Source organism: Pseudomyrmex gracilis, unplaced genomic scaffold (genome assembly GCF_002006095.1).
Source record: "Pseudomyrmex gracilis isolate BER0280 unplaced genomic scaffold, ASM200609v1 scaffold_313, whole genome shotgun sequence".
NCBI classification, from domain to species: Eukaryota; Metazoa; Arthropoda; class Insecta; order Hymenoptera; family Formicidae; genus Pseudomyrmex; species Pseudomyrmex gracilis.
The window spans coordinates 77,153-100,489 of record NW_018020897.1 but is presented as its reverse complement, the minus strand read 5'-3'; the positions used below and the strand labels follow the sequence as shown (position 1 = coordinate 100,489).

At 38.3% G+C, this 23,337-nt stretch overlaps 6 protein-coding genes across 12 annotated transcripts in view; 3 read left to right on the top strand and 3 right to left on the bottom strand.

The window, feature by feature from the left end:
• The window catches only part of LOC109860002 (otoferlin-like), a 30,229-nt gene extending 25,773 nt beyond the window's left edge, over window positions 1-4,456 (top strand). For all 4 annotated transcript variants that reach the window (XM_020438821.1, XM_020438823.1, XM_020438822.1 and 1 more), the window contains 10 exons: window positions 98-459; window positions 863-1,048; window positions 1,187-1,919; window positions 2,013-2,183; window positions 2,679-2,848; window positions 3,070-3,388; window positions 3,483-3,681; window positions 3,765-3,983; window positions 4,053-4,153; window positions 4,246-4,456. In XM_020438821.1, the coding sequence (XP_020294410.1) occupies window positions 98-459; window positions 863-1,048; window positions 1,187-1,919; window positions 2,013-2,183; window positions 2,679-2,848; window positions 3,070-3,388; window positions 3,483-3,681; window positions 3,765-3,983; window positions 4,053-4,153; window positions 4,246-4,426 (2,641 nt within the window). In that variant the 3' untranslated portion in view covers window positions 4,427-4,456. The remainder of the gene's footprint in view (window positions 1-97; window positions 460-862; window positions 1,049-1,186; window positions 1,920-2,012; window positions 2,184-2,678; window positions 2,849-3,069; window positions 3,389-3,482; window positions 3,682-3,764; window positions 3,984-4,052; window positions 4,154-4,245) is intronic.
• Window positions 4,457-5,318: 862 nt separating this feature from the next.
• LOC109860003 (guanine nucleotide-binding protein-like 1) lies at window positions 5,319-8,146 on the bottom strand. Its single transcript, XM_020438824.1, has 4 exons — window positions 7,214-8,146; window positions 6,780-7,093; window positions 5,633-6,704; window positions 5,319-5,560 (listed from the first exon to the last, which is right to left on the bottom strand). The coding sequence occupies exons 1-4, from the start codon at window positions 7,305-7,307 to the stop codon at window positions 5,340-5,342; spliced, it is 1,701 nt and encodes a 566-aa protein (XP_020294413.1). The 5' UTR covers window positions 7,308-8,146; the 3' UTR covers window positions 5,319-5,339.
• Window positions 8,147-8,690: 544 nt separating this feature from the next.
• LOC109859999 (SET and MYND domain-containing protein 4-like) lies at window positions 8,691-12,976 on the top strand. The gene is made up of 11 exons (XM_020438808.1): window positions 8,691-9,237; window positions 9,437-9,680; window positions 9,799-9,979; window positions 10,058-10,373; window positions 10,462-10,705; window positions 10,797-11,146; window positions 11,235-11,308; window positions 11,416-11,528; window positions 11,619-11,916; window positions 12,016-12,178; window positions 12,286-12,976. The coding sequence occupies exons 1-11, from the start codon at window positions 9,080-9,082 to the stop codon at window positions 12,428-12,430; spliced, it is 2,286 nt and encodes a 761-aa protein (XP_020294397.1). The 5' UTR covers window positions 8,691-9,079; the 3' UTR covers window positions 12,431-12,976.
• Window positions 12,977-13,024: 48 nt separating this feature from the next.
• LOC109859989 (NEDD8-activating enzyme E1 regulatory subunit) lies at window positions 13,025-15,950 on the bottom strand. 2 transcript variants are annotated; one of them, XM_020438781.1, is made up of 8 exons: window positions 15,700-15,950; window positions 15,342-15,506; window positions 15,039-15,221; window positions 14,458-14,953; window positions 14,245-14,378; window positions 13,781-13,983; window positions 13,550-13,686; window positions 13,025-13,476 (listed from the first exon to the last, which is right to left on the bottom strand). In XM_020438781.1, exons 1-8 carry the CDS (start codon window positions 15,765-15,767, stop codon window positions 13,246-13,248), a joined length of 1,617 nt encoding a protein of 538 aa, XP_020294370.1. In that variant the 5' UTR covers window positions 15,768-15,950; the 3' UTR covers window positions 13,025-13,245. The 2 variants fall into 2 exon arrangements, with proteins under 2 accessions (XP_020294370.1, XP_020294371.1); XM_020438782.1 differs by lacking the exon at window positions 15,700-15,950 and having other exon boundaries at window positions 15,039-15,232; window positions 15,342-15,423.
• Window positions 15,951-16,438: 488 nt separating this feature from the next.
• Window positions 16,439-21,383, top strand: LOC109859991 (1-acyl-sn-glycerol-3-phosphate acyltransferase alpha). Of its 3 annotated transcripts, none has more exons than XM_020438785.1 (6): window positions 16,439-16,546; window positions 19,234-19,419; window positions 19,503-19,636; window positions 19,842-20,023; window positions 20,111-20,276; window positions 20,370-21,383. In XM_020438785.1, exons 1-6 carry the CDS (start codon window positions 16,539-16,541, stop codon window positions 20,531-20,533), a joined length of 840 nt encoding a protein of 279 aa, XP_020294374.1. In that variant the 5' UTR covers window positions 16,439-16,538; the 3' UTR covers window positions 20,534-21,383. The 3 variants fall into 3 exon arrangements, with proteins under 3 accessions (XP_020294374.1, XP_020294376.1, XP_020294375.1); XM_020438787.1 differs by lacking the exon at window positions 16,439-16,546 and adding an exon at window positions 16,779-16,943; XM_020438786.1 differs by lacking the exon at window positions 16,439-16,546 and adding an exon at window positions 17,303-18,017.
• Window positions 21,384-21,465: 82 nt separating this feature from the next.
• On the bottom strand, window positions 21,466-22,939 carry LOC109859990. The gene is made up of 2 exons (XM_020438784.1): window positions 22,598-22,939; window positions 21,466-22,347 (listed from the first exon to the last, which is right to left on the bottom strand). The coding sequence occupies exons 1-2, from the start codon at window positions 22,874-22,876 to the stop codon at window positions 21,568-21,570; spliced, it is 1,059 nt and encodes a 352-aa protein (XP_020294373.1). The 5' UTR covers window positions 22,877-22,939; the 3' UTR covers window positions 21,466-21,567.
• Between the last annotated feature and the right edge of the window lie 398 nt (window positions 22,940-23,337).

Below are 23,337 nucleotides of genomic sequence, written 5' to 3'. Positions count from 1 at the left end.
CATATCTGCAAATGAAAGTTTTTCGAGAGAAAAAGATTTCAGATAAAATATGCACACACATTGTTAGAATATTATTTACAAATTGGTTGTTTTGTAGAATCGAGGTGCTCTTTTGGGGTTTGCGTGATCTGAAGAGAATTCACCTTTTGACCGTCGATAAGCCTCGCGTGGACGTCGAATGCGCCGGTCACATTCTCTATTCGTCTGTCATAGCGAACGCGAAGAAAAATCCGAACTTCAACACGCCGATCAAATTTATGGAACTGGAGCTTCCCGAACAAGAGCTTTATCGACCTCCATTGACAATAAGAGCGGTCGACTGCCGAAGTTTCGGCAGATACACCCTCGTCGGTACTCACACTATCAATTCGATCCACAAATACATGTACTATCCTTTGACCAAAAGGGCGAAGGACGCGCAGGAGAGGAAGAAGAGTTTGTATCAGCTGCAGTGCACAGGTAATTACGTAACAAATCGATGACAAGGCGCTTTGAGACTGCTTTGTAATTAAGTTGCTTTGCAACGAGTGAAAAACTCGATGTAAATAATATTAAAAAATCAGTTACGGTATAGTTAAATCAGAGTGATAATAATATAATGACTTTCCGTTATTACGGAATATTTTTTTTTTAATTGTGCTGCAATTAGAAAGAAAAAAGCTTCATGTAACGCAATAAATTATGTTGTTCATTAGAAAAAACGCTGCGTCAGAGAGACGTAATAATTTAAAAAATAAATCTATTTTTTATTGGTGACGTTATTGAGAATTATGTTACGTTTTTATTTTGAACGATTAAATTACAAAACTTGTATTTCTCACATTTGTGTAAGCGATTAATATTGAACACACGCGCGTAATAGCTCTCGATCAATCCAAATCGAGATATCAGCAAACGTCGGTGCCCGACTCGTTGACCGATTTGGAATCCAACAACGGTGACACCATCATCACCCTCGGATTTGAAATAGGATGCGGTCCTACGAAGAAGGACAAAACGGAGCAGAACATACGCAGAAAGCAGAGCTTGATCAATGACAACAGCGTTGGTGCGTTTTTGCGAAAGCTGCATTCTTATCTACCTATTATTGCGTTTTAAAATATTTCAAGTACCTTTTGGAAATAATCGATTGCTTTAATTTTAATACAAGGCTTTAATAAATGGCCAAATAATATAACATTTGCAGGCGATTTGGGCGCCTTGGAAGATGGAGACGGTTGTCAGGATTGGTGGACGAAGTACTTCGCATCCGTGGAAGCGATGATCGAAGAGAATAAAGAACTGCGCAAGGAGAAGTCCATATTCCAGATCCAGCCGAACGGCACGCTACCGATGTACCTGGATGAAGCCGTTACACAGAGTCAGTTGGCCGCTTCGGGCGACAAGAACGTCGGGATCACTCCCACGAAGAAGCTATTCGGCCTGAAGTCAACGGCGAACGCGGCGAAATTCGTCTCGAAGCTCAGTCCGAAGCAGACGCAACGCAAGTCCAAGAGGACCGCGTTACTGAAGATCTATCCGGGAGAGCTGGAGGCGCAGCCCGAGTTCGAGCAGTTCAAAGAATGGTTGCACACCTTCGAGCTGTACCGCGGCAAGAAGACCGGCGACGAGACCGAGGACGAGTCGAGAATCGTCGGCAACTTTAAGGGCGCGCTAAAGGTCTACAAGTGGCCGCTGCCCAAGGACCTGATAGATCACACCGTGATGGGTTTCGACCCACAGTACGGCTTCTTCCAGGGTGTCCCGTCGAACGAGCCGATCCACGTCCTGGTGCGCGTGTACATCGTCAAGGCTAACGATCTTCATCCGTGCGATTTGAACGGAAAAGCGGATCCCTACGTGGTCTTGCAACTAGGAGGCAAGAGGATCAGCGACAAAGAGAATTACGTGTCGAAACAACTAAATCCTGTCTTCGGAAAGTACGTATTTTGTGTGTGTTTGTATTTTCGTATATTTTTCAAAGATACATTTTTATATATTTGTAATTGCGATCTCTTGCTCGTTTTCTCAAGATGCTTCGAGATCGAGGCGACATTTCCGCAGGACTCGCTGCTCACCGTGCAGGTTCTGGATTGGGACTTGGTCGGAGCGGACGACATGATCGGCGAGACCAAGATCGACCTGGAAAATCGCTTCTACAGCAGACACCGCGCTACGTGCGGGATCGCGAAGAAATACGACGAGTGAGTTTTAACAAACGTGGTAATTATCACGACGTGCGTGGCAAATAAATTACAAACTCCGGCCGTGGAACAAGAGTCGCGTCACGCACTTCAGCAATTTAACAGTGACTTTTATCACGGCAGTAATTATTTATTTAAATCTGATGTGAGGTCAGTGAAGGACAAACTATTCCGCGTTGTAATTTACTTTTTAACGAGTTTTTTCTGTAATCGCAACTTTTATACTTGAAAACATTTTTCTTTCTACTCTGACACGCATCAGCAATAAATCTTTTTTTTGTAATTATGTTTTGTAATTATTATCGGTTTTTCTACATTAACGTTTTTACACTCTTTGTGAAAGATATCTCGGTTTGTACGCACACACAAGAGGATATCGATAGTTACACTTTTCGTGTGTCAACATGTCACATAAAAATAATAAATGTAAAAAAAACGCAAATAAATTGCTGTGTATAAAAATAATTAGACGTTGTGCTTTTTTTTATGCTGTAGATCTGGTTACAACAAATGGAGGGATGCAATGAAACCGACTCAGATACTCTCGAAATTGTGCAAGGATGGAAAAGTCGACGGACCGGTGTATTCTCATGGTCGTGTTACAATTGGTAGAAAAACATTTTCTCTCTCGAACGAGGAAATGGAATATTACGTGCACACAAAAGGTATGCAAACACGTTGAAATATGAGAATTATGTGCAAAGTCAATACCTCATTGCTTGACTGTATGTACACACACATGTGTGTGTACTCATACATAATTAAGTTAAACAAACTCATTTTGTCGTATAAGAACCAGAAAATTACTAAAACTACATATTTGACTTGCAATATACAAGTATTTTTATTAAATAAAGAATTTTTCTTTCTAATTTTGTTTCACTAGGAATAGAAGAACATCTCGCTTTGGCGGTTCTCCATCAGTGGAACGCCTTTCCGCGAATAGGTTGCGCTCTGGTGCCCGAGCACGTGGAAACCCGTCCTCTCTACAATCCTGAGAAACCCGGAATCGAACAGGGAAAATTGGAAATGTGGGTGGACATGTTTCCAATGGACATGCCGTCGCCCGGACCGTCTATCGACATATCGCCCAGGAAGCCCAAGAGTTACGAGTTGAGAATTATCATATGGAATACGGACGACGTGGTTCTGGAAGATGACGCCTTTTTCACCGGCGAGAAAATGAGCGACATTTACGTAAAAGGGTAATACGATTTGAAGATTTTTTTATTCACGCCTTCATACATAGAGTTCAATATAGAAACTTATTATTTTCACGTTTTAACATTTGTTTAACAGATGGCTAAAGGGACCAGAAGACTGTCAGTCCACTGATATTCATTACCGATCGCTAACCGGCGAGGGTAACTTCAACTGGCGCTTCATATTCCCGTTCGATTATCTGGTAGCGGAAGAGAAGATTGTCATTAATCGCAAAGAGAGTCTATTTAGCTGGGACGAGACCGAGTGCAAAATACCGGCGCGTCTGGAGTTACAAGTATTTTTGCATCACGTCTTCTCAATTTCTGTCTCGTTCCAACCGGTTATAAGGATATAAACGCGACACGTTTTGGTTTAAAGGTCTGGGACGCGGATCATTTCTCCGCGGACGATTTTCTGGGCGCGATAACTCTCGATCTGAATCGGTTTCCCCGAGGCGCGAAGAACAGCAAGCTCTGCTCGTTGAGCATGCTGAAAACGGACGGTTCTGTGCCGACGGTCAACATCTTCAAGCAGAAACGCGTAAAGGGATGGTGGCCGTTTTACGTGAAGAAAGAGAACGAAGACATGGAGCTAACGGTAGGTTGAAATCGAAGATATTAAGGTAAAGGAGTCTTTAGTAATTAGCTATTTTTTTTTTTTGTACAGGGTAAGGTCGAGGCTGAAATACATCTACTGACAAAAGAAGAGGCCGAGAAGAATCCTGCCGGTTTTGGTAGAAACGAACCGGATCTCCTGGACAAACCAAAGTCGGTTTAAATATATATGACGTTTTTTTCTCTCATTTATATTTAACATATTTATTTTAAAAAATTGTTCTGCATGTTTTTAACTCTTACAGTCGGCCGGACGCTTCTTTCATGTGGTTTCTCAATCCGCTGAAATCCATCAAGTACATAGTCTGGCACAACTACAAGTGGGCTATCCTGAAGGCCATGATCGCGATCGGTTTGGTCCTGCTTCTGCTCTTGTTCTTCTACGCGATACCAGGTTACTCCGTGAAAAAGCTCTTGGGGGCTTAAAGTTGCATTTATCACAAAAAAAAAAAAAAATATATAATTACTATCTCTAGAAAACAATTCGACGATGTAATTCGCTATATTGTTACGTTTTAACGAAATCAACGTGAAGTAAAATGTAATATTTTTTGTTAGAGATTAATTTATCTCTTATTATTATTATTTTTTTTAATTCACATTTTGGCTTGTGACGATAAAGAATGATTTTATAGCGCATTAAGAAAACGACACATTAATATCTATGTAGATTTCAAAATAGAGCTCAAGAGAGAATACATACAAAATATTTTTAAGAAACTAGAGAGAAAAAAGAAAACGACAATTGAGAAACATCGGGTACAAAATATGTCAGAGAAAGTGAGGTTGAAATATTTTTGAAAGAGATAAAAAGAAACTCAGTTTTCGTCTTTCGCACTGTTTCATATTATATGAATGTTAAAAACGGTAGAGATTATTTCTTACACGCGGTACCTGCACACAATCTTGTTATAGAAGATTTTTTAATTTATCTCACTCATCTTTCTCACACGATGTAGCTTGTAGTCAAAAAAGAGAACAAAACTTCATTCGATGAGTTTTATAGTGGACCAAACGCTAGAAATTAGTCGCACAAAACTGTAACATTGTAAATAAATCATAAACGCGATTGCATGAGAGAGAAACTTGTGGGGAAGCGAGAAAAATATATATTGCAGAGAGGCGGCTTGTGCGCAATGACCTACTTTTTACTCCTAATGTTTTTTGTCCATCTACTGTTCTGTGTTTCGCGGGCGAAAATACGGAATAAATCATTTATTAGTCTCCAATGTCATCGGATTGCTCATTGTAAATTATAAGAAAAAAATAACTATATATGTGTGTGTAAAAAAAATCGAGATAAATAAAAAGTCTGATATCTGTAAAATAATATACCGCTTTATTGTTCTGTGGACAATGCTGAGAATTTATTAGCTACAAAAATATCGTTGTCCGAAGATTCGGACGAGTTACTGATCGCCTCATCTACAGATGGTTCCTTTTCGTTGTCGGTATCATTGTCCTCGGACGATACGTACTCAAGCGTATTTAAATCATCCTTTTGATTTCTGGCCTGAATCCATCTCACCATCTCGACATCAGCGTGGTTCTCCCATTTTTCTGAAAAAATATTTTCATATACAGAGAAATATACACTTAAAAAATTTTATTTTATTAAACATTTAATCTTACCTTTTTCGTTAGTCCAATTCGGCGGATATACATATAAACAAATCTTTCCTTCTAACGCCATTCGTAGTAACGAATTCGCTGCTCTGTACGAATCCAATCTACCCGATCGGGCGTTCTTGAAGTCTTTCTTGATAGCCCAGCCGTCGCAGATGTCCATAGCGGACCACGTGTCGTCGTTCTCCGGGTGTGGGATCCTCAACAGTTTCGATAGCTCTACTCTTTCGGCCAGAAACTTGACGGCTGTGTACGGCTCTCTGACCTGAGCGATCGGGAACGAGCCCATCAGTATCTGCAACTGTTTGGGCACGATCGAGGGAAAAACCAAGCCGGGACAGTCACACAGACGCACGGTTTTTGTGAGATAAATAGTCTGAAAATGCTTGGTGTGGCCGGGTGTTCGGGACACACTCACAACTTTCTTGCCCATCAGCGCGTTCATGAGTGACGACTTTCCCACATTCGGGATACCGATGCATCCGATGGTGAGAACGCCGTTCTTGTATTTCTCGTGTTCGAAATAAGTAGTATCCGCCGTCTCGATCGTTACGTTATCCTTGTGCTCTATGTCGTCGAGATCGTATTCCGTGTGCATCTCATCCTGAATCTTGTCGTGCCAAGAGTTGAGATCGACTTTGTCTCCGACGATGTCCCTACATGTCTCCAGCAACTTCTGCGCTCCTTCTGCGGCCATTTTCAATTTTCCTCTTCGACGTCGTTTCTTTATGCCTTCTTCCTCCGCACTCGTGTTACCACGGAGATTGTAAGTCGGAAACGACGTGAACATTAAAATGTGCAGTTTCGGGTACTGAATGCGAAAGTATTCCCGCCAGGCCACGACCAAGGCCGGGGGCGCCAGATCCACTTTGTTCAACACCAAAATCATGTCTTTCTGCAGCTCGTTTGTCACGTAATCGTACAAATACGGAGGAAACATCAGGACGGGATATCGAATGTCAACAATGATCAAGAGAACGTCCGACATCTCCAAGACTCTCCACAACTGACGCCAAGTTTCCAAGTTTAGTTCAAAGTAACTCAACTTGTCTAACTTTTCCATATTTCTTAAATATTCCTAAACACAAAAAGCCATTAGTTATAAACAAATTTCAGAATTTTACCTAGCACAGACTGCTTATTAAATACGTACTGTGAAGTATCTATGTTCAATTATATCCAACTGCTCTTTTGTCATATTGAAATTCCACGGTGGCCGCTTTGGCATATCGATCTCGGGTGGAAAATAATTGTCGGACACTTCTTGATCCTTGAGGCTCACAGGTTCGAGAGTTTTAAAGGCTTGTTCTTTGCGTTTTCGCAATTCCTGATTGAACTCCTGAAAGAACTGTAGCGCGTACCTGTTGTGCTTTGATTTTCCATTCCCCGGCTGTTTGTTTATCTTCTGGACTTGTTCCACGCTGCTCGTCTCGCTGGAACATCCCTCGTCGCAATCGTCCTGATGAGCTGAAACGTACGTACTGTTTGATCATACAAGATTGTTCTTCCAAATGTTTGATTCGATCAAATAAATGTCTTTCAAGTATAACATCCGTCATTCTTTATAAAAGCAATTTATAAACATACCAACGCCAAAGGTCCGTTGTCGCTGTTTCTTAACTTGCATTTGTTGCTTTTTAGCTTTTCCGCTAAACGGAACTTTTCGTCTTCCCTGCGGCATGTTTTCCGAATTGCGTGTAACCTCTCCGACCGACTGTGCTTATCAGCGACTCGATAGTGCCAATCAAACTCTTGAGTAATTTTTAAGTTTATCTTTTTGTTTGTTTGTTGATTTCGAAGAGACACGCTGCGCCAACTTTCGCCGACAGGAATTAAACACATACGTCTACATCAGCTGATTCTAATTATCGATCTAAACATTACCGCGCTTCAAAGTAGTTCTACGCTTCTCGTACATGACATGAAATGCGCAGTGTTTGACCAATCAGAGAGTTATCTCAAGTATTGAGATGACAGAAAGGCTGTGGACGAACATCTTCTTTCAATTCTGAGCGAAATGCTTTCTTTCGCAAAACTTTTAATAACAATTACATTTTTTGTAACTTTTGAAATTTTGTTATCCTAATTTTGTGTAGTAAAAACTCCTGAGGTCTTTGTACGCAAAATTTCATTCATTTTCTATGATTAATGCGAGAGATATAATCATATTTCGCTGAAGGTTTATACGCGAGAAAGTCGGGATAAATTTCAAATGTGTTGTCAGGATCACAAAAAGTGACAAGAGCTCTGCTATTAGGAAAAGTAAGGAAGTGAACTGACTCAGTCGATAACGTCGCGGTAACGTCGGAAGACTATAAGTTGAAGAAAGGGGCGTTATTGTAAAAGGTCGTCTACAATGAAGGTAGTAAGACTGTTGGAGTTATTTCATTTTTGTTTATACAAGTAATTCGCGTTTTTTAACACACGTCTTTCATTGGCTAACAATAAAGCAGTAGGCAGTGCGAAATGGGAATTGCCCATTTCGTTTTGTTACTTCACTGAAAAATAATTTACTCTCTACTCTTACGGCCGATTTCTTCATACCTCTCGATATATAGCTATCCTCTGGATAAATTCCTCTGAGAACCAATAAGGAGAATCAATTTTCTTTAGATATCTTCTAGATAAAGTTATCGAAAACTTATTCTACAAGTGAAAAAATTGGCTGTTACTGCCTTACTACCTTCATTGCAGACTGGCTATAAGAAAACGGAACGGCGCGACTTTTAACTCTTATTTAGCAGGAATGTAGAATGCTACAAGAGGTTCTTCGCACAGAGAAAGAGAGAGAGAGAGAGGTTTATAATTCTCGCGCGCGACAGTGGTTCGAGTCTTCGCTAAAAATATTTCGATTTAGCGAAAATTCAAACTGAGAAATACAAGCTAGTACGAATTGACCGCTCTCAGGCATCTTTCTGCTAGTACTTAACTATATAAATGTCGTTTTCACAAATACGACAGCTCTTTCAACACGACGCCATGACGCCTTTTATAACAATTAAATGTTACACCTATTATATTTATAATCTATGGCTTGCACACGGTACCAGCCGTACCACAGCCACAGCGCATGCACATGTCACTGCATGTCGTTACGTGTGTGTATGTGCAGTCAGTCGATGTAACAGATTTTCTAACCTCGAAAGTCTGCAGCTTCAACGCTCGATAACTCGCTTCGAGGAGGAAGAGCGACGGTTTTCTTGTTGGATTTTTTAGTTTCGCGCAACGAATCAATCTAATTTTATCAATATTGGCACCGGTGGTATTGTTTTGAATAACACAATTCGTTTTCGTCTTCTCGTCGCGTCACCGAAAGACATACACAACGGCATGCGTGAGACGTGCACGTAAATTTTTCATTTGTGATTCGCGCCTGTGAACGTACTTTTCGTTGTCTATCGGCGAGAAAGATCGTGCGAGACGCCGCTGCGCTTTGTATTTTCGCCAGCGACAATGGTGCGTAACGTGAGAACCACGGCCGAGATGCCCTGGGACACCTTGGTTTCCAGCCTCAGCTGTATGCTGAAGAACAGTCCTCTTGACGGTGATGGAAACGGTTTGAAATGCGAAACCCAAGTGATCACCCGTTTGTTGTCCGACGAGGTGGTTGTGTAAGTTATTATTTTGCATTTCCTGACAACGCGATCTCTTGTAGCCTGTACGAAAAGCTGTTTTTTTTTATTTTTTATTCACACCTACACGACAAAATTTGTTACAAAACGTATAGACTGACTTTCGTCTATTCTTCAAGTAGTTTTTATTGGCAGTCGCATGATAGTTTGTATACATAAGATTGTTATTGCAATACAGAAAATCTGTGAAAGCATGGCTGAAGAATCTTTACAACAAAAAAGATAAAAGGGAAGACAAAAAGAATTTGGAAGTATCGAGAATATTCAAGTCATGTGGATACAAGGAGTTTCAATCGAAAAATTATGCCGTGTCAGTTCAGTCGTATACAAAAAGCGCGGTATACGCTCCATCAGGCAGTGAGGATTTGCCGGTGGCAATCGCAAACAGGTCAGCCTCTCTGTTCTATTTGGACAGATGGCAGGTGAGTGGAAGGAATATTAGGATGATGAAATGTAAATCACATTCAAAATTTGAATTTAAATTTCTGTTATCTATAATGGAACAATAGTTGTGCAATTATTGTTTGTGTATTTGCGAAGGACTGTATTGAAGACATCAAACTGGCGATTAAATTAGACTATCCTAAAAGTTTGCGCTATAAACTGTGCATTCGTGCGGCACAATGTTACATAAAACTAGGCAAGAAGAGAGCTGCTGAGGAAGCTATTGTTCAAGCTCATGAAATAATAAACGAGTTTATTGTTCCGGGTGAAAAGAAAGGCAAGTGTCTATTTGATATATTTGTAAACATATGTGTGCAAAGAATTGTCTTCTAATATAAATTAATGAAATTTATAGCTCGATTGGAGGAGCAAATCAGTGAGATACGAACGAAGATATCGTGCATGGAAGATAACGTAGATGACGTGGACACCACAAAATCTTTACTGCCAGAAGTCGCATTTGGCGAAAATCCCAATTTTCGTTCCGCATCGCAGGCTATAGAAGTAAAACACACGTCCAAGAAAGGAAGACATATTGTAGCTAACAAGAAGATAAAAAAGGGACAGATTCTTATTGTTGAGAAGGCGTTCGCGTTTGTTTCGTTAATCTACGATAATAACGACAATGTTTGCCATAATTGTTGCCGATCGTACGACGATACTCCTATGCCGTAAGTCATGTATTTTTCGTTTATTGAGAATATTTATAAATCGTGTCGCCTTTTTTTACACACACATATGTGATATTGTTACACTCAGATGTACAGAGTGTATCGATACGAAATATTGCAATATGAATTGTTTGGATGAGGCGTCTTCGTCTTACCACCGATGGGAATGTCCTGGCAATCAGATGGGTCTTTGGCAAGAGATCGGAGTGGCGTATTTGGCCTTGAAAGTATTATTTAAATGCGCGACTACGACCGATAGATTTAACGAAGTTCAACAACTGGTGACCAATCTCGATAAACTAACACCCACCGATGTTATTTCGTACGGGATTGTGAGTGCGACTCGTCCCTAAAATTTTTCATTAGTTTAATCCAATTTTATCACACAGACAGTTTAACTTGTTTCGTTGTTTTTTCTTTTAGACGGCAGTCATGCTTATGATGTATCTGTCACATTACACCGAGTTTTTCAGACATGTCAATATCAAAGACTGCTTGGTCATGAAGTTCAAATACAACGATTTAATAACGACCAATTGTTACTTCTCGAACGCGAACTTTGTAACGGAGACCGATGAGGTGTACATAAGTTCTTTAATACTGAGACATATATTGCAAATTATTTCGAACGGGTACGCTATTACGAAGATAAACACGACGACGGACAAAGACAGGGACAATCTGTATACTCTGCAACAAGACAGAATAGCCACCGCAATTTATCCATCCGCAAGTATGAGCAATCATTCTTGTGATCCGAATATAATTAACAGGTAATATATGGATATTTTCATTGTACGAGATTCTTGCTCGTTTTTACTCTTTCTTATTTGTTGGAATAATACTAATTTTACTTTCTAGCTTCATAGATCAATATTTGATAATTAAAGCCACGAGAGATATCGAAGAGGGTGAGGAAGTTTGTCACTGTTACGGTACGTTCTGCGGATATAATTGGAGAAGATAATTTTGTGTTATTTTTTTTAATTCCTGCTATGTGTACACGCGCACATATACATATGTCGCTTTTTTAATGTTGCAGGAAGTGATTTCAGAAGAGTTCCGAAAGCAGAAAGGCAGGAAATGCTAGAAAGTCAGTATTGCTTCGTATGTGATTGTCCACCGTGCAGCGTACCAGAATATGAATATTTTATGGTAAACCATTAAATTGTGGTTTTTGAAGTACATTTGAAGTTGTGTGTATATATACTATGTACTAATTTTATTCGAACTTTTTGTTTATAGAAAAAATTTACGGCAATGAAGTGCCCTCAATGCAGCGGGCCGTTGAGTGACATCACCACCAGCTCTTACAGTTGCTTGGATTGCGGAGCCGATATCTTCGAAGTTAATTACGTGTTTAAATTGAGACAAGCTCAAGCTCGTTTTGACGAAGCCGAGATTTGCATGGAAAACGGACGGTACGAAGAGGCTCTGGTGCATTTGAAGGAATGCTTCTATCTCAGAAGAGATGTGTTGTACAAGTATCACGAGGACATTACAGTAACCATGGATGTTATCGCGAAAGTATACAGCGGATTGGGTTCGTGTCGATGAGTTTGGGTCTTGTATAACAAAGACGAAACATTTCTCGTTCAACAAAATGACAAACGAGTAATTTTTTGCTTTTTGCTTTTTTCAGAGCAATGGTTGAACGCCATCTCGTATCTCGAGCACAGCATCGTCGCGATCGAAGAAAGATACGGATCCACAAGCATAGAAGTTTGCAACGAATTGAACAAGTTGACGGATATATGTATTAAATATTTGCAGGAAGAATCCAACACGGCGTCCAAGTTTTACAAGTATTGTAGTTTTTATTCGTGTATTTTATGATGACTCTACGCGTGTTGATTATACGTTAGTACTGTGTGTCAACGTGAAATGTTTATCATATCACATTATCTTGCAGAAACACTTTGAAAAAGACTCGGCGGTATCTGAATCAAGCTGAGGAAATCATAGACATCACTTACGGTCCGTGGAATGAAGTTTACCAAGAAATAGCCGTGAAGAAACAGATTCTTTCCTCGATTTTAGAAAACTTCAACGTCTGATACATAAAATGTGATGCATAAATACATGACGGATGAATAAATACAAAGCTATGAAATATCTGTTACACGTATCATCATGTATTTCTTGGTAATGACATGAAAAGAAGTTTTATCATTCTATTTTGCTGTACATATACATACATGTTTATTCTCTTATTTTTTTTAAATTATTTATATTTATATACCATGCCATTATTTAAAGATACGAAAAGCATGTGTGATATTGTAAATTTTATTTTACTCGAGTTACTTATTGTGCTTTTCATTAAAGACTGTTTGAAAAGAATATTTTTTTTATTTTTTATTTATATCGCAATATATATACACTTTGACAAATTTAAACTTGCACATTCGTTTTACGCTGATGTTCTTCAAGATGTTTGAGTTTGATTTTTTTCGTTATTGTTCCTTTTCAAATGATTTACAATTTAATATTAATTATACTGCCGTACTGTATGTTAACGCAAATCACAATATTACTTTTTACTTTTAACGTTAAAGAATCTTCTATTAATTTTGTATTTGACTTAACAGTATTTTGCTCTTATATTTTTTAATTTATGCTCTATGATTTGAATTTTGAAAATTCTGGATGTTATAACTTTTGTATATATAAAGAATTACGAGTGTTTATTATCACATTAACTTTTTTTTTTATAAAAAACGCAATAAACAAGAACAAACTAGATTTCAGAGACATCATGTTATCTGAAATTATAGTAAAGAATTTCAAGTTCTAATAAGCTGCGTGGAAAATTTGTATATTATGACTTTTTATCAGTATAGTTTGTTTTCACATATATATAATTCGCGATTTAGAAAAAAAATGTCCCAGAATTTGACGTAACGGCGTCGTAGATAAAAGTGTTGTGGACGGGTTTATATTGATTTGTCACAAGTTTTATGGTTTCTTGGGCCGCGAGACCACCAAGAAATGCCGAGACTGAATGCAATTCCGCACCGCCAAATCGGCAAACCTCGTGCACGTAATCGTCTTTGGCCAACGGTCCGCATCCCCACTCATTCAATAGTTTTGAGAGACACGTCTGTAACATTACTCCGTTGCGGAATTTTGTTACAACACTTATCGCAAATGTAAAATCTTGCATTACTGATTACCTTAAGCTTTACGATGTCCGGTTCCACCTGATCATCGAATTCACCGGGATATGAATTATATTCTGTCTGAAACTTGTCCACTCCTCGGAGCATCACGTAATAAATCATCATACTCTCCGGATTCTCCAAATTTTGAACTGCAACAGATGTTTTTTAGGTCTATACTTAGTACAAGTTGCAGTTTCATATATATTTTTTTTTTTTTTTTAAGAATAACTTTCGGCGTTTTACCTATGATATTAGTGTCAAAAATCTTGGGATCGTATTCGTCTGCAATGCAGCTTCCTTTTTCGACGTAAATGTCACTTGCGTGTCTGCAGAACAGCTTCACGTCTTTTTCCAAAATCGAATCTGACGATCTTCCCAATTGTCGTAGCAATTGCAAAGTACGTCGCCAGACGGCTTCCACATCTGCCGATGCTTGTTTATAATAACTGAAGAAAAAATCAAAACATGGATTGTGTACACGTTCAAGGATAGCGCGCGAAGTAGTGTGACTTTACGTTTAATAATAGTAAAAAACAAAAGAATTTCTTCAACTGTAACATAAAATATCCGTTATTCTTTGAGACAGACTTAATAACAAAAAAAATGTTTGTAAATATTTGCGTAAGCACTGAGGATCAAGTTACTTTTTTTTGTTTTTTTTTTATACAACTGTCATTTCAAGACTACGCAATATCATACACACACACATTTGTTGGAGCGCAACATATTTTTCGGTGTCCGCAGTCATGTCAGGTAGAGTACCTTTAAGTGGTAACAATCCCCTACCTTCATTATCAACGAAATCGCGCACCGCTTTCGCGATAATCCAGAAAGGGCTGCTCTGAAACACACCGATCAAATTTGAAGACACATTTTTTCCGCGCTAATTATTTCAATCACAAAGATGTTTCGTCGATTACCTTTGCAGTCAGATTGACACAACGATCGTCGTTCAGAATGTTTATTACGCTATCGGGGATGTCGCTTGCTTTTATACATGTATTTACAGCCTTCATAGCTTCTTCGAAATTATCCTCGCTATTGGACGAATCGTGCTCGTCGCGTCTCATGCCGTTCTTTATCATTTCTTTGAGTTTCTGCTTATCCTTGTAAGTTTTCGGCAGAGCGCTGTTCTCCAAAATCCATTTCTCTAAGTATTTGTACAAGATAACTAGATATGGTACATGACAGTGATCCTTGAAGCTCATTTCGTCCAGATTTATCGAATCCAAGTGTTTCTTCAGACTCTCAAACGGTCTGTCTAAACGTAAATCTGCCGTTTCGTTGTCCGGATGAGTTTCTATGACTGTGTGTTCCTTTATTTGAATTCGCATGTATCCGATAAATCCTATACTTCTACATACTATCAGAGGAATATCTAGTTCCCAAAGTCTCTTCGACAGAAGAATCAATGTTCTAAAAAGAAAGTATTCGTAAGAATATATTTCTTATACATCAGTGCCGAAAGCGAATGTTGTTATTTTCATCTCAAGACTCTTACTTCTCGGTGAGCGCAGTTGCCACGACCACAGTGAAATTATTGAAGAAATCCGGGCTATTGGCCAATATTTGTTCTGGTTCTTCGTCGATGTAATCGCCCGTTACGTCCGGGTTCATCTCCAAAAGCATTTGAGTGGCTATCTGAGCTCTGGATTTCCCAACGCTATCTGCTTCTAGAAAAAAGCTAATCAAAATCTATTTAATGCATCTAGATGTGTCTTCATATTTATCATTTTTTTGTTTTTGTTTTTTTTTTTACATCATTCTTGTGAAGTAACAAGACGTAAGTATATTATGCACATACTTGGCTCCGATATCCTCATCGGTGATCTTCTTGCCATCGACTATGGTAAATGCTCCTATGCCAGGAAGTACCAGCGACTTGAGTATTTCCGTGCCGAGTCCGGTGGCATTTATAACGCAGATGTGAGCCGCCTCTAACGTAGCTTGACCGTGATCGCCCCATAATCTGTCAATGACAAAAGGTTAGGTCAGGTCACAAAAAAATATAACTGTTGCGTGAGAAAGAAGAAAGCGATTTTGGAAGAAAATGGTCAATTTTCAAGTCGGGATAGACGTGAAGTTGGCCATTCGAAGTGGAAAACAGGATGGGATACGGAAAATGTGTCAGTCGCATAACCTCAAAAAGCGGTTAACGTTACCTCAGCTGCCTGTCGTATTTTCGATTCCTCTCGGATTGTTCGGGCGACTTTGACTCGGGAGATGCCATCAAGAAGGTGAACTCGTGGGAAACAATAAAACCGACGAGGAAGATACTTGGAGACACAAGGAAGAAGAGAAAAAGAAGAAATACATGCACAGCCAGACGGAACACAGCGAGGGTACCGAGAGATCCTACGGATATCGGGATATGTAGGTGTCTGCAAGGTGTCAATGTCAGTCGATGATTACGTGTCACGTTCATGTATCGTTGATCGGTATTATTAATTTTGATTTTTTTCTCTCAGGAATCGGATCTTGATAACGACATAAAGAGATGTGTGCGCATGTAACGTGAGATCTTCGGATAATATTTTTCAATTAAACCTCTTGTGTCCACGAATTCGAATGTATTACAATTTTGCAAAAGCGATCGGTCAACGTCAATTATTCAGACGATCAACCAAACTCGGACTAATCCGTCAAATACCGAACGATAGATTTCAATTTTGTCTGTTCAACTTCGATCAACTCTGAATCGGTCAATTAATCTTAATTTATTAAATGTAATTAATCAAAGTTAATGAAACTTTGTGTTTTTTTCTCTCGGCGATATCGATCTTAATTCGGCGCGGTCTCGTTCGAAAACCCGGGAATTGGCGGAGATTCGCGAGCGAAGCCGACGCGTAGTTCGATATCTTTGCACCACGTGAGCAGCCGCCCGCCGCCGACGAAGCTGCGATAGTAGTATAACAAGGCAATGGTAGCTGACGTTTGACAGTTGTTTTTGATCAATCGCGGTGAATGTTCTGCACCTAGACGGGAGATCGTTACATACATCATGAAGACGTGAGTAGCGTCGCGACGCGACGGCGTTTTTACTCGTTCTCTTTCTCGTATTTTTCGATTGATCTTACCGATAAACGAGCGCGAGTAAATTTGAAGATAAAGTGTGTGTGCGCGCGCGATAGTTTATTATTAACGCGATCGTTAGCGGCGTTCATCGAGTGAAAAAACCGAATGCGGAATATGCTTATAGCCAATTTATAATGTGAGCGCCAATTATAATGGATGACGTAAAATTCAAAGCAACAGGCGCACAGTCAGTAAAAGAAGTTCCTTTTTTGTTTGGTATAGGACAAAGAGAAATATCTATTTGTTCGCGTAAATTTATTTTTTTTCTACTGAAATTCACGTGGCTCCTAAGTTGATTTATTGTGATCCCTTGTGTCGTTTAAGGAAAGATGTAAGTTTTTTAATTATCTCGCAGACAAAATATTTTTGAACATTTGAACACGCTGCCTCATCAAAGTTGAAACTTTCTTCGCACGTATATTTCAATTATGCAGAGAATTTCGATCGGGACTATATTTTCCTTGAATTTCGATCCGACTACCGTATTCGCTCACCAGCTGTGGGTTTCAACACGTGTAAAAAATACACGAGTGCTTTATTATACATTTTATTCGAGTTTTTTTTTAATATAAATAATCTCTTGTTATTTTATATATATATAAAAGAAAACAAAACATTCCTTTGCGCCTTACACGCGGTTAAATCAAATATCGAATGATCGAATTGTTGTTCAATATATCGACACATTTATGTCGCAGAGTTTAACAAAGGATATCGCGCGATAAGGAAATTGAAGGATACGATAAGCAAAATACATAAGTTGGTTGACAATTTGAATCGCAAACTTGCTGAATGAAATCGTTTAGCCTTTGACGAACGAATAGACTTGGCGTGTCAGCTGCAAGAGCAAAGAGAGAAGACTTGAGTGAAGATGAATTCGGACCCTTTTGACAGACAGTGTCGCACGATCAGATGATCCGCGGATTCATCAATCTTCTTTTTTTTTTCATATGCCTCTGACGTGTAGTAAATCAGAAATTGCAGTCAATATAAAAGAGTCGCTCCTCGTGAGCAAGTCTAAAGTACAGTTAGCTGGTTTTCTAGAATTACTCGCGTAACTCGTGTCGATTTTTCCGAAACATTTAATCACACAAATTGAAATTGTGTATCTTTCTGGAAAGTGTCATAAATCTTTCAGATGCTGCGGAAAGAATAGTTTTGAAATCGCAGCTCCGTAAACTTCTGCGTGAAAAAGAACGTGCTGAGGTCGTGATGGATTAAAAATTTCAGATTTCTTATGTGTGTACAAACGGAGAATTGAAACGTCAGCGAAATAGAAAACACGTGATCGGAAGATGTTGATAACGCTTCACACACAAAACATGAGAAAACATACATAGTTGCGTATCCCATCCGGAACTATAATTTCCAACACAGAGAACCAATTGACTGATATCATAAACGCGTATGGTTTTGTACTTATTTTCTCCAAGTATATATTTCTAATATAGTACGCAAACGAATTGTTAGCGCGCAACGCGGTACAAATTTCCTCGTAAATTCGAAAAAGTTACGTCGTACGTGTCAATGTCGAAAACATTGATGCATCATTCAGTTTGTAAATCTCGTTAAGTATTTTGTTATTTCGATTGAGTGTTTTCATAATTATATATAAACAAAAAAACGGATCTTTTCATCGATGACATGCGATACAAAGTCCAGTCACATCTTTGAGAAAGTTCAATCAGCAAAATGCGTAATGCGTGTAATTATAGATTACGTACGTTTGTGTCAATCAGATGATTGAAACAAAGACGGGCAAAAGCTTTTGATTACTCAACAAATTACGAAACATATCTCCGATGGAATTTAACCTTTGTACTCATGTGTAATAGTTAAAATATAAATCGTACGATTGCTTATCGATGATACTGAATTCGGTTCGAATTCATTAAGATACGTGCAAAGGTTAAGTTAAAAAAAAAACGAAAAAAAAAACCTTGAGGTCACCTTAAGGCATTTAAGTCCGTTGTAATTAATGCACACGTATTTTGTTTTGGGAATGTAACATCACATGTATACGTTATTGTATATTTATATAATCAAAGGTGCACACAGAGTTGCTAAGTATCGCAGTTACGTCACCAGATCAATTGTTTGCATCACATACACACTATATATACAATGTAAAATATGAGTCATTTCGTCGTCAAAATCGTCACCATGAATGAGGAACGCGAGGAAATGCCAGAAATATTAACTTACATACGTTATCTTATTTGGAATCGCTATATCTTTCTGAATCTTTTTATAAGCTCTCAAATTGACCATAACGACACTAGTGAATTTATAGCATAAGTGCGCAATGATGCGCACGAATCTTGCGCATAGATAGAACTGCGAAAAAAAACGACTATCGTTCTCTCGAGAAGCTAACGCGTTAAAAATAAAAAACAGTCTATGTTTTTTATTTTATTTTATCATTAAAATGCAGAACAGATTAATAATTTTGTTTCTTTATCTTGACGACATTGCGTGCGTATCTATAGAGGAATTGGTTGGCAATTTTTTACAAATTACGCGCATCACACAAAAGTCTGATCACATGCGACTATCCGATCCAATTCATTAGCAACACCGTGGCAATTTTTTTTTTTTTTTAACTCTCCGTACTTTTCCAGAGTACTAGATGGCATCTGCACAACGAGCGGCATTGTGCTGATATCCCTCTTTGTGTTGATCTGCGCGTTGAGCGAGAGCGTGCGATATCGGACCAAGTTTGCCTTCTTCATAATAGGAAGTGCGCTAGCGGCGGGATTGTGGATACCGTTTATGTTTTTCCGAATACGCAGCTGGAAGAACGCGCTGTAAAGATCTTTTGTGTATTTTGTCTGTTGCAATTAACTTATTTACAAGTGTACTTTACACACATTGGACGACGTTGTTGCAGAGTGCCGGCCAGATGCGTGGTGAGAATAGCGAAGATCATCGGGATCAACTTCCGTTTTCGCGGAAAAGAGAACATCATTAAGGATTCGGGTTGCGTCGTGCTCATCAATCATCAGAGCTCGTTAGATCTTTGCGGTAAATTCAATCAGTTATATTACGCGATTATACGTTTCTGTTGTTAAAAAAGTAAATAAAAAATTAACACTTTAAATAAACTTATAATAAACTTTTAAATATATATATATGCGTGAACGTATAAATAAACGTCTCTTTATCAAGAACAACGGAAATACATACACATGTGCAAATTGATGATGGCAAGAAAATTGTTTGTGTACAGTTTTAGGAGAATTATGGCTAACAATGGATCATTGTAGCGTTATTTCCAAGAAGGAAATTCTGTATCTGGGACCGTTCGGTCTCGCGTGCTGGCTCTGGGGCACGGTGTTCATCGACAGAAAAAATGTCGAGGAGTCCCGCGAGATTATTAACGCCACCGCAGAATCAATTCGATTGGCAAAGGTTATCTTTCTTTGCATTGATAAATAATTTGTTTACTTAATCTTATCTTACGTCATTAGCATTCTAATGAATTAATGTTGGTTTTAGCGAAGACTCCTTCTGTTTCCCGAAGGACATCGACATTCGGGTAACTCGTTGCTTCCCTTTAAGAAAGGCGCGTTCCACGTGGCTATTGAATCGCAAATGCCCATTCAGCCCGTTGTCGTATCAAAATATTACTTTTTAGACGGAAAAATAAAGAGATTTAATTCAGGTGTGAGATAAATACAACCGATATTATTAAAAATGAGAAACAAATATAATTTGTACGTACTCTCGCGTTTAAGGAAACCACTTTGCATTACAGGGACTAGTTATATTACAGTTCTACCGCCTATTCCCACCGCAGGTCTAACCAAGGACGATCTTCCGAAGCTCATGGAACAAACGTACGAAATTATGAACAAAACCTTTGTGGAATCCACATCGGAATGTCTCGAGGAACAAGTGCGAAGTCTAAAGTGCGAGTGAGTGAGTGAGTGAAAGTGTCAACAACAATTAGTGTCTCCGTCGTTATTTGGCAACTGATCGATTCGCAAGACTCGTACGTACGAGTGAACTTTATTACAATAATGGGTTTGGTGAAAGTGATTCTTTCATATTCTCGAATATAACTAACTTGCACAACCGTGAATCGCACGATAACATTTAATAACAATATTTAACTTTTCATGAAAAAACTTAAGCTGCGACTCAAGTACTCAAGCCTTAAAAAAAAAATGAATTCTGTTCACTCAAACTTTTATATTTATCAGGTCGATCAGGTCGACAATAATCGCAACAGTTTTTTTCACAACTTTTGTCATATTGATCACTGCTCTTCCATTACTCTTCTTGTAAAAGTTTATCCTTACGGAATCAAAAGAATTCTGCTAAAGTTCAATCAATTTGTATACTTTTTATATCTAACAGAAAAAAATTTTAATTTGTAACCAAGTTGCTATTTTTATGTTATCTTTCTGTACATCTTGTTGTGCGAAATGACTTACATTTTGTAACAGTCGGTTAGAGAACTGTGTGAAAGTATAACATTTGACAACATATTCCATTTAAGTTTATGTGTGTATGCGTGTGTGTGTGTGCATTTCATGTACAAATTATTACTGCGACTTTTGTATAAACTTTACGAGTGATAGAAAATTTATAAATATTTGAATATTTGAAGATATAATCACTTACATATTTATGTCAAATTTATGTGCGTGAATAAGAGTGAAGTTGTTGTAACAAAATTCGCTCATATACATGTTAAGTATGCATGCATTTAACAAATATTGTGAATTGTTATCTCTGGCTCAACAATAAATTATATTTTAAATAACGCGACGCGTTTGACAGCAAAAAGTATTTCTATCGCAGATCAATTCTGAAGATGACAGAATCCATATGCTATGTGTTAAAAATATTACAGCGGAATATGAACTTACCTTTTGTTATTTAAACATAATTTTTCTTCCCTGTCAATTGCACCTGTCCGCGATAAAATTGCATTGGAAAACGATACGTTATCTGTTCCCGTTATCTGAACGTTTAATTACATCGTCGATTTTTCTCGTGTTCATTCTGCTTAACATGTACGTTCTAGCTCTTTTTCGCTTTGAAAATTCGCTGACGTTCCAGCGATCGTGGCAAACGCGGACTTCAAGATCCACCGAGAGCGAGGAATCCTCGTCTAATTCGATTTCAGCGGGTGAAGAATTTGCAAAACATTCGTTCTTGCTCTTTCGTGCCGTATCGACACTTATAAATCTCGGGAAGTTATTCTTTTCCCTAAAGTTTGTACATTCGAGCGCCAATCCATCGGTTTCGTCGTTCGCTCTTGTTTCCGACGTGTCGCGTTTGTATTTGTTGCACGGTAGTTTGTACATCGCATAGGGACATTGTTCGCCGCACGAACATTTTTTGTATTTCTTTATTTTATTCCTCAGTGACGTCTCGTTTCGAGGTTCATGGTTCATCGGTGAGTTATCAGACAGGCCGGTTGACAAATTATTTGTAACACTTTGATCAAATAACTTCTCGTTATCTTTTTGACACGAGCACGTAGCGATCTCGGTTTGTGTAAAAGCGTTACGTGTGAATAGAATATTTCTCGAATCGATGTCGAATCCTTCGCCGACGTAAGTGCGTTCGTTCAAGTTTTTGTTCCATGTATTAAAGTACGAGAGCTCTTTATCTTTCCGCGGAAGACACTTTTGAAGATCGGAAGTCACGCATGTGTGATCGGGTTTCTTTTGAAAGTCTTGAATCTTTTGAATACCTCTAATGATCTTTCTGTTAATAATCTCAAAAACGATAAACATATTTTTAGACGCTCACAATATGTTAGAATTGCGCACGTGGCATTGCAAATCGAAGACATTAGAAACATAATACCCGACAAATTTGCAAATGAAAAGAGTTTCCGATTTACATGTAATGATTCTTGAAACTCTTTAGAATCAAGATTATTTTTGCATACTTTTTATAATTTATAAAATTGTTAAAAGTGTTTTTAATGATATGTATCTTTTATCGTACATTTTAGTAACATACCTTGATACTCTGCATGAATCGACGTGTTTCTCCACTTTTTACAGAAATCCCGACGTTTTTGCAATACGTTTTCACTTCTTCCATTACATTCGACTCAATCTGATTATTCTTTTCTTTTGTAGAGTCAGACAAAACGTTGCCATGATTTACGTCAAGATACATCTTTTTCAGATCGTTCACCTCCGTCCTAAGTTCATCCACTACGCGAGAAAGAATATTCACTTGCTCAAGCATTTGATTGAGTTTACATTTGTCACGGCAGCTGGTCTCTTCTGACATACTTTGAGCTTCAATCAGAATTACGATACTTCAATAAACATTGTCTTGTCGCATTACATGACACACCGATGATTTTTTCCATTTTTTTTTTTTTTTTTTTCTTTACATGTGTTGAATCTCACCCTCACACTTTCTGCACTTAAGATGTAATTCTGTAAGAAAAGTGTAATACACACAAACAATCTCGCACTCATCTTTTAGTTTGTTTTTTTCTTTCATACTGCAAATAGAACAATCTTATGCTTTTCCTAAAAAGGGACTTCTTTTGCGGAATGTTTTTTAAAATAGTGGATTAAAAACAAAATGAAAAATATTGATAAAAATTTATCTAGGGTGCTCATTTCAAAAAATCACCCTGTATGTAAATTATTAGTTTTTTTCTGTAAAATAGTAAATGTTAATAAATCACAATATATTTATGGCAGAAAGACAGAAACAACAGTTTCTCACATTGACAACAC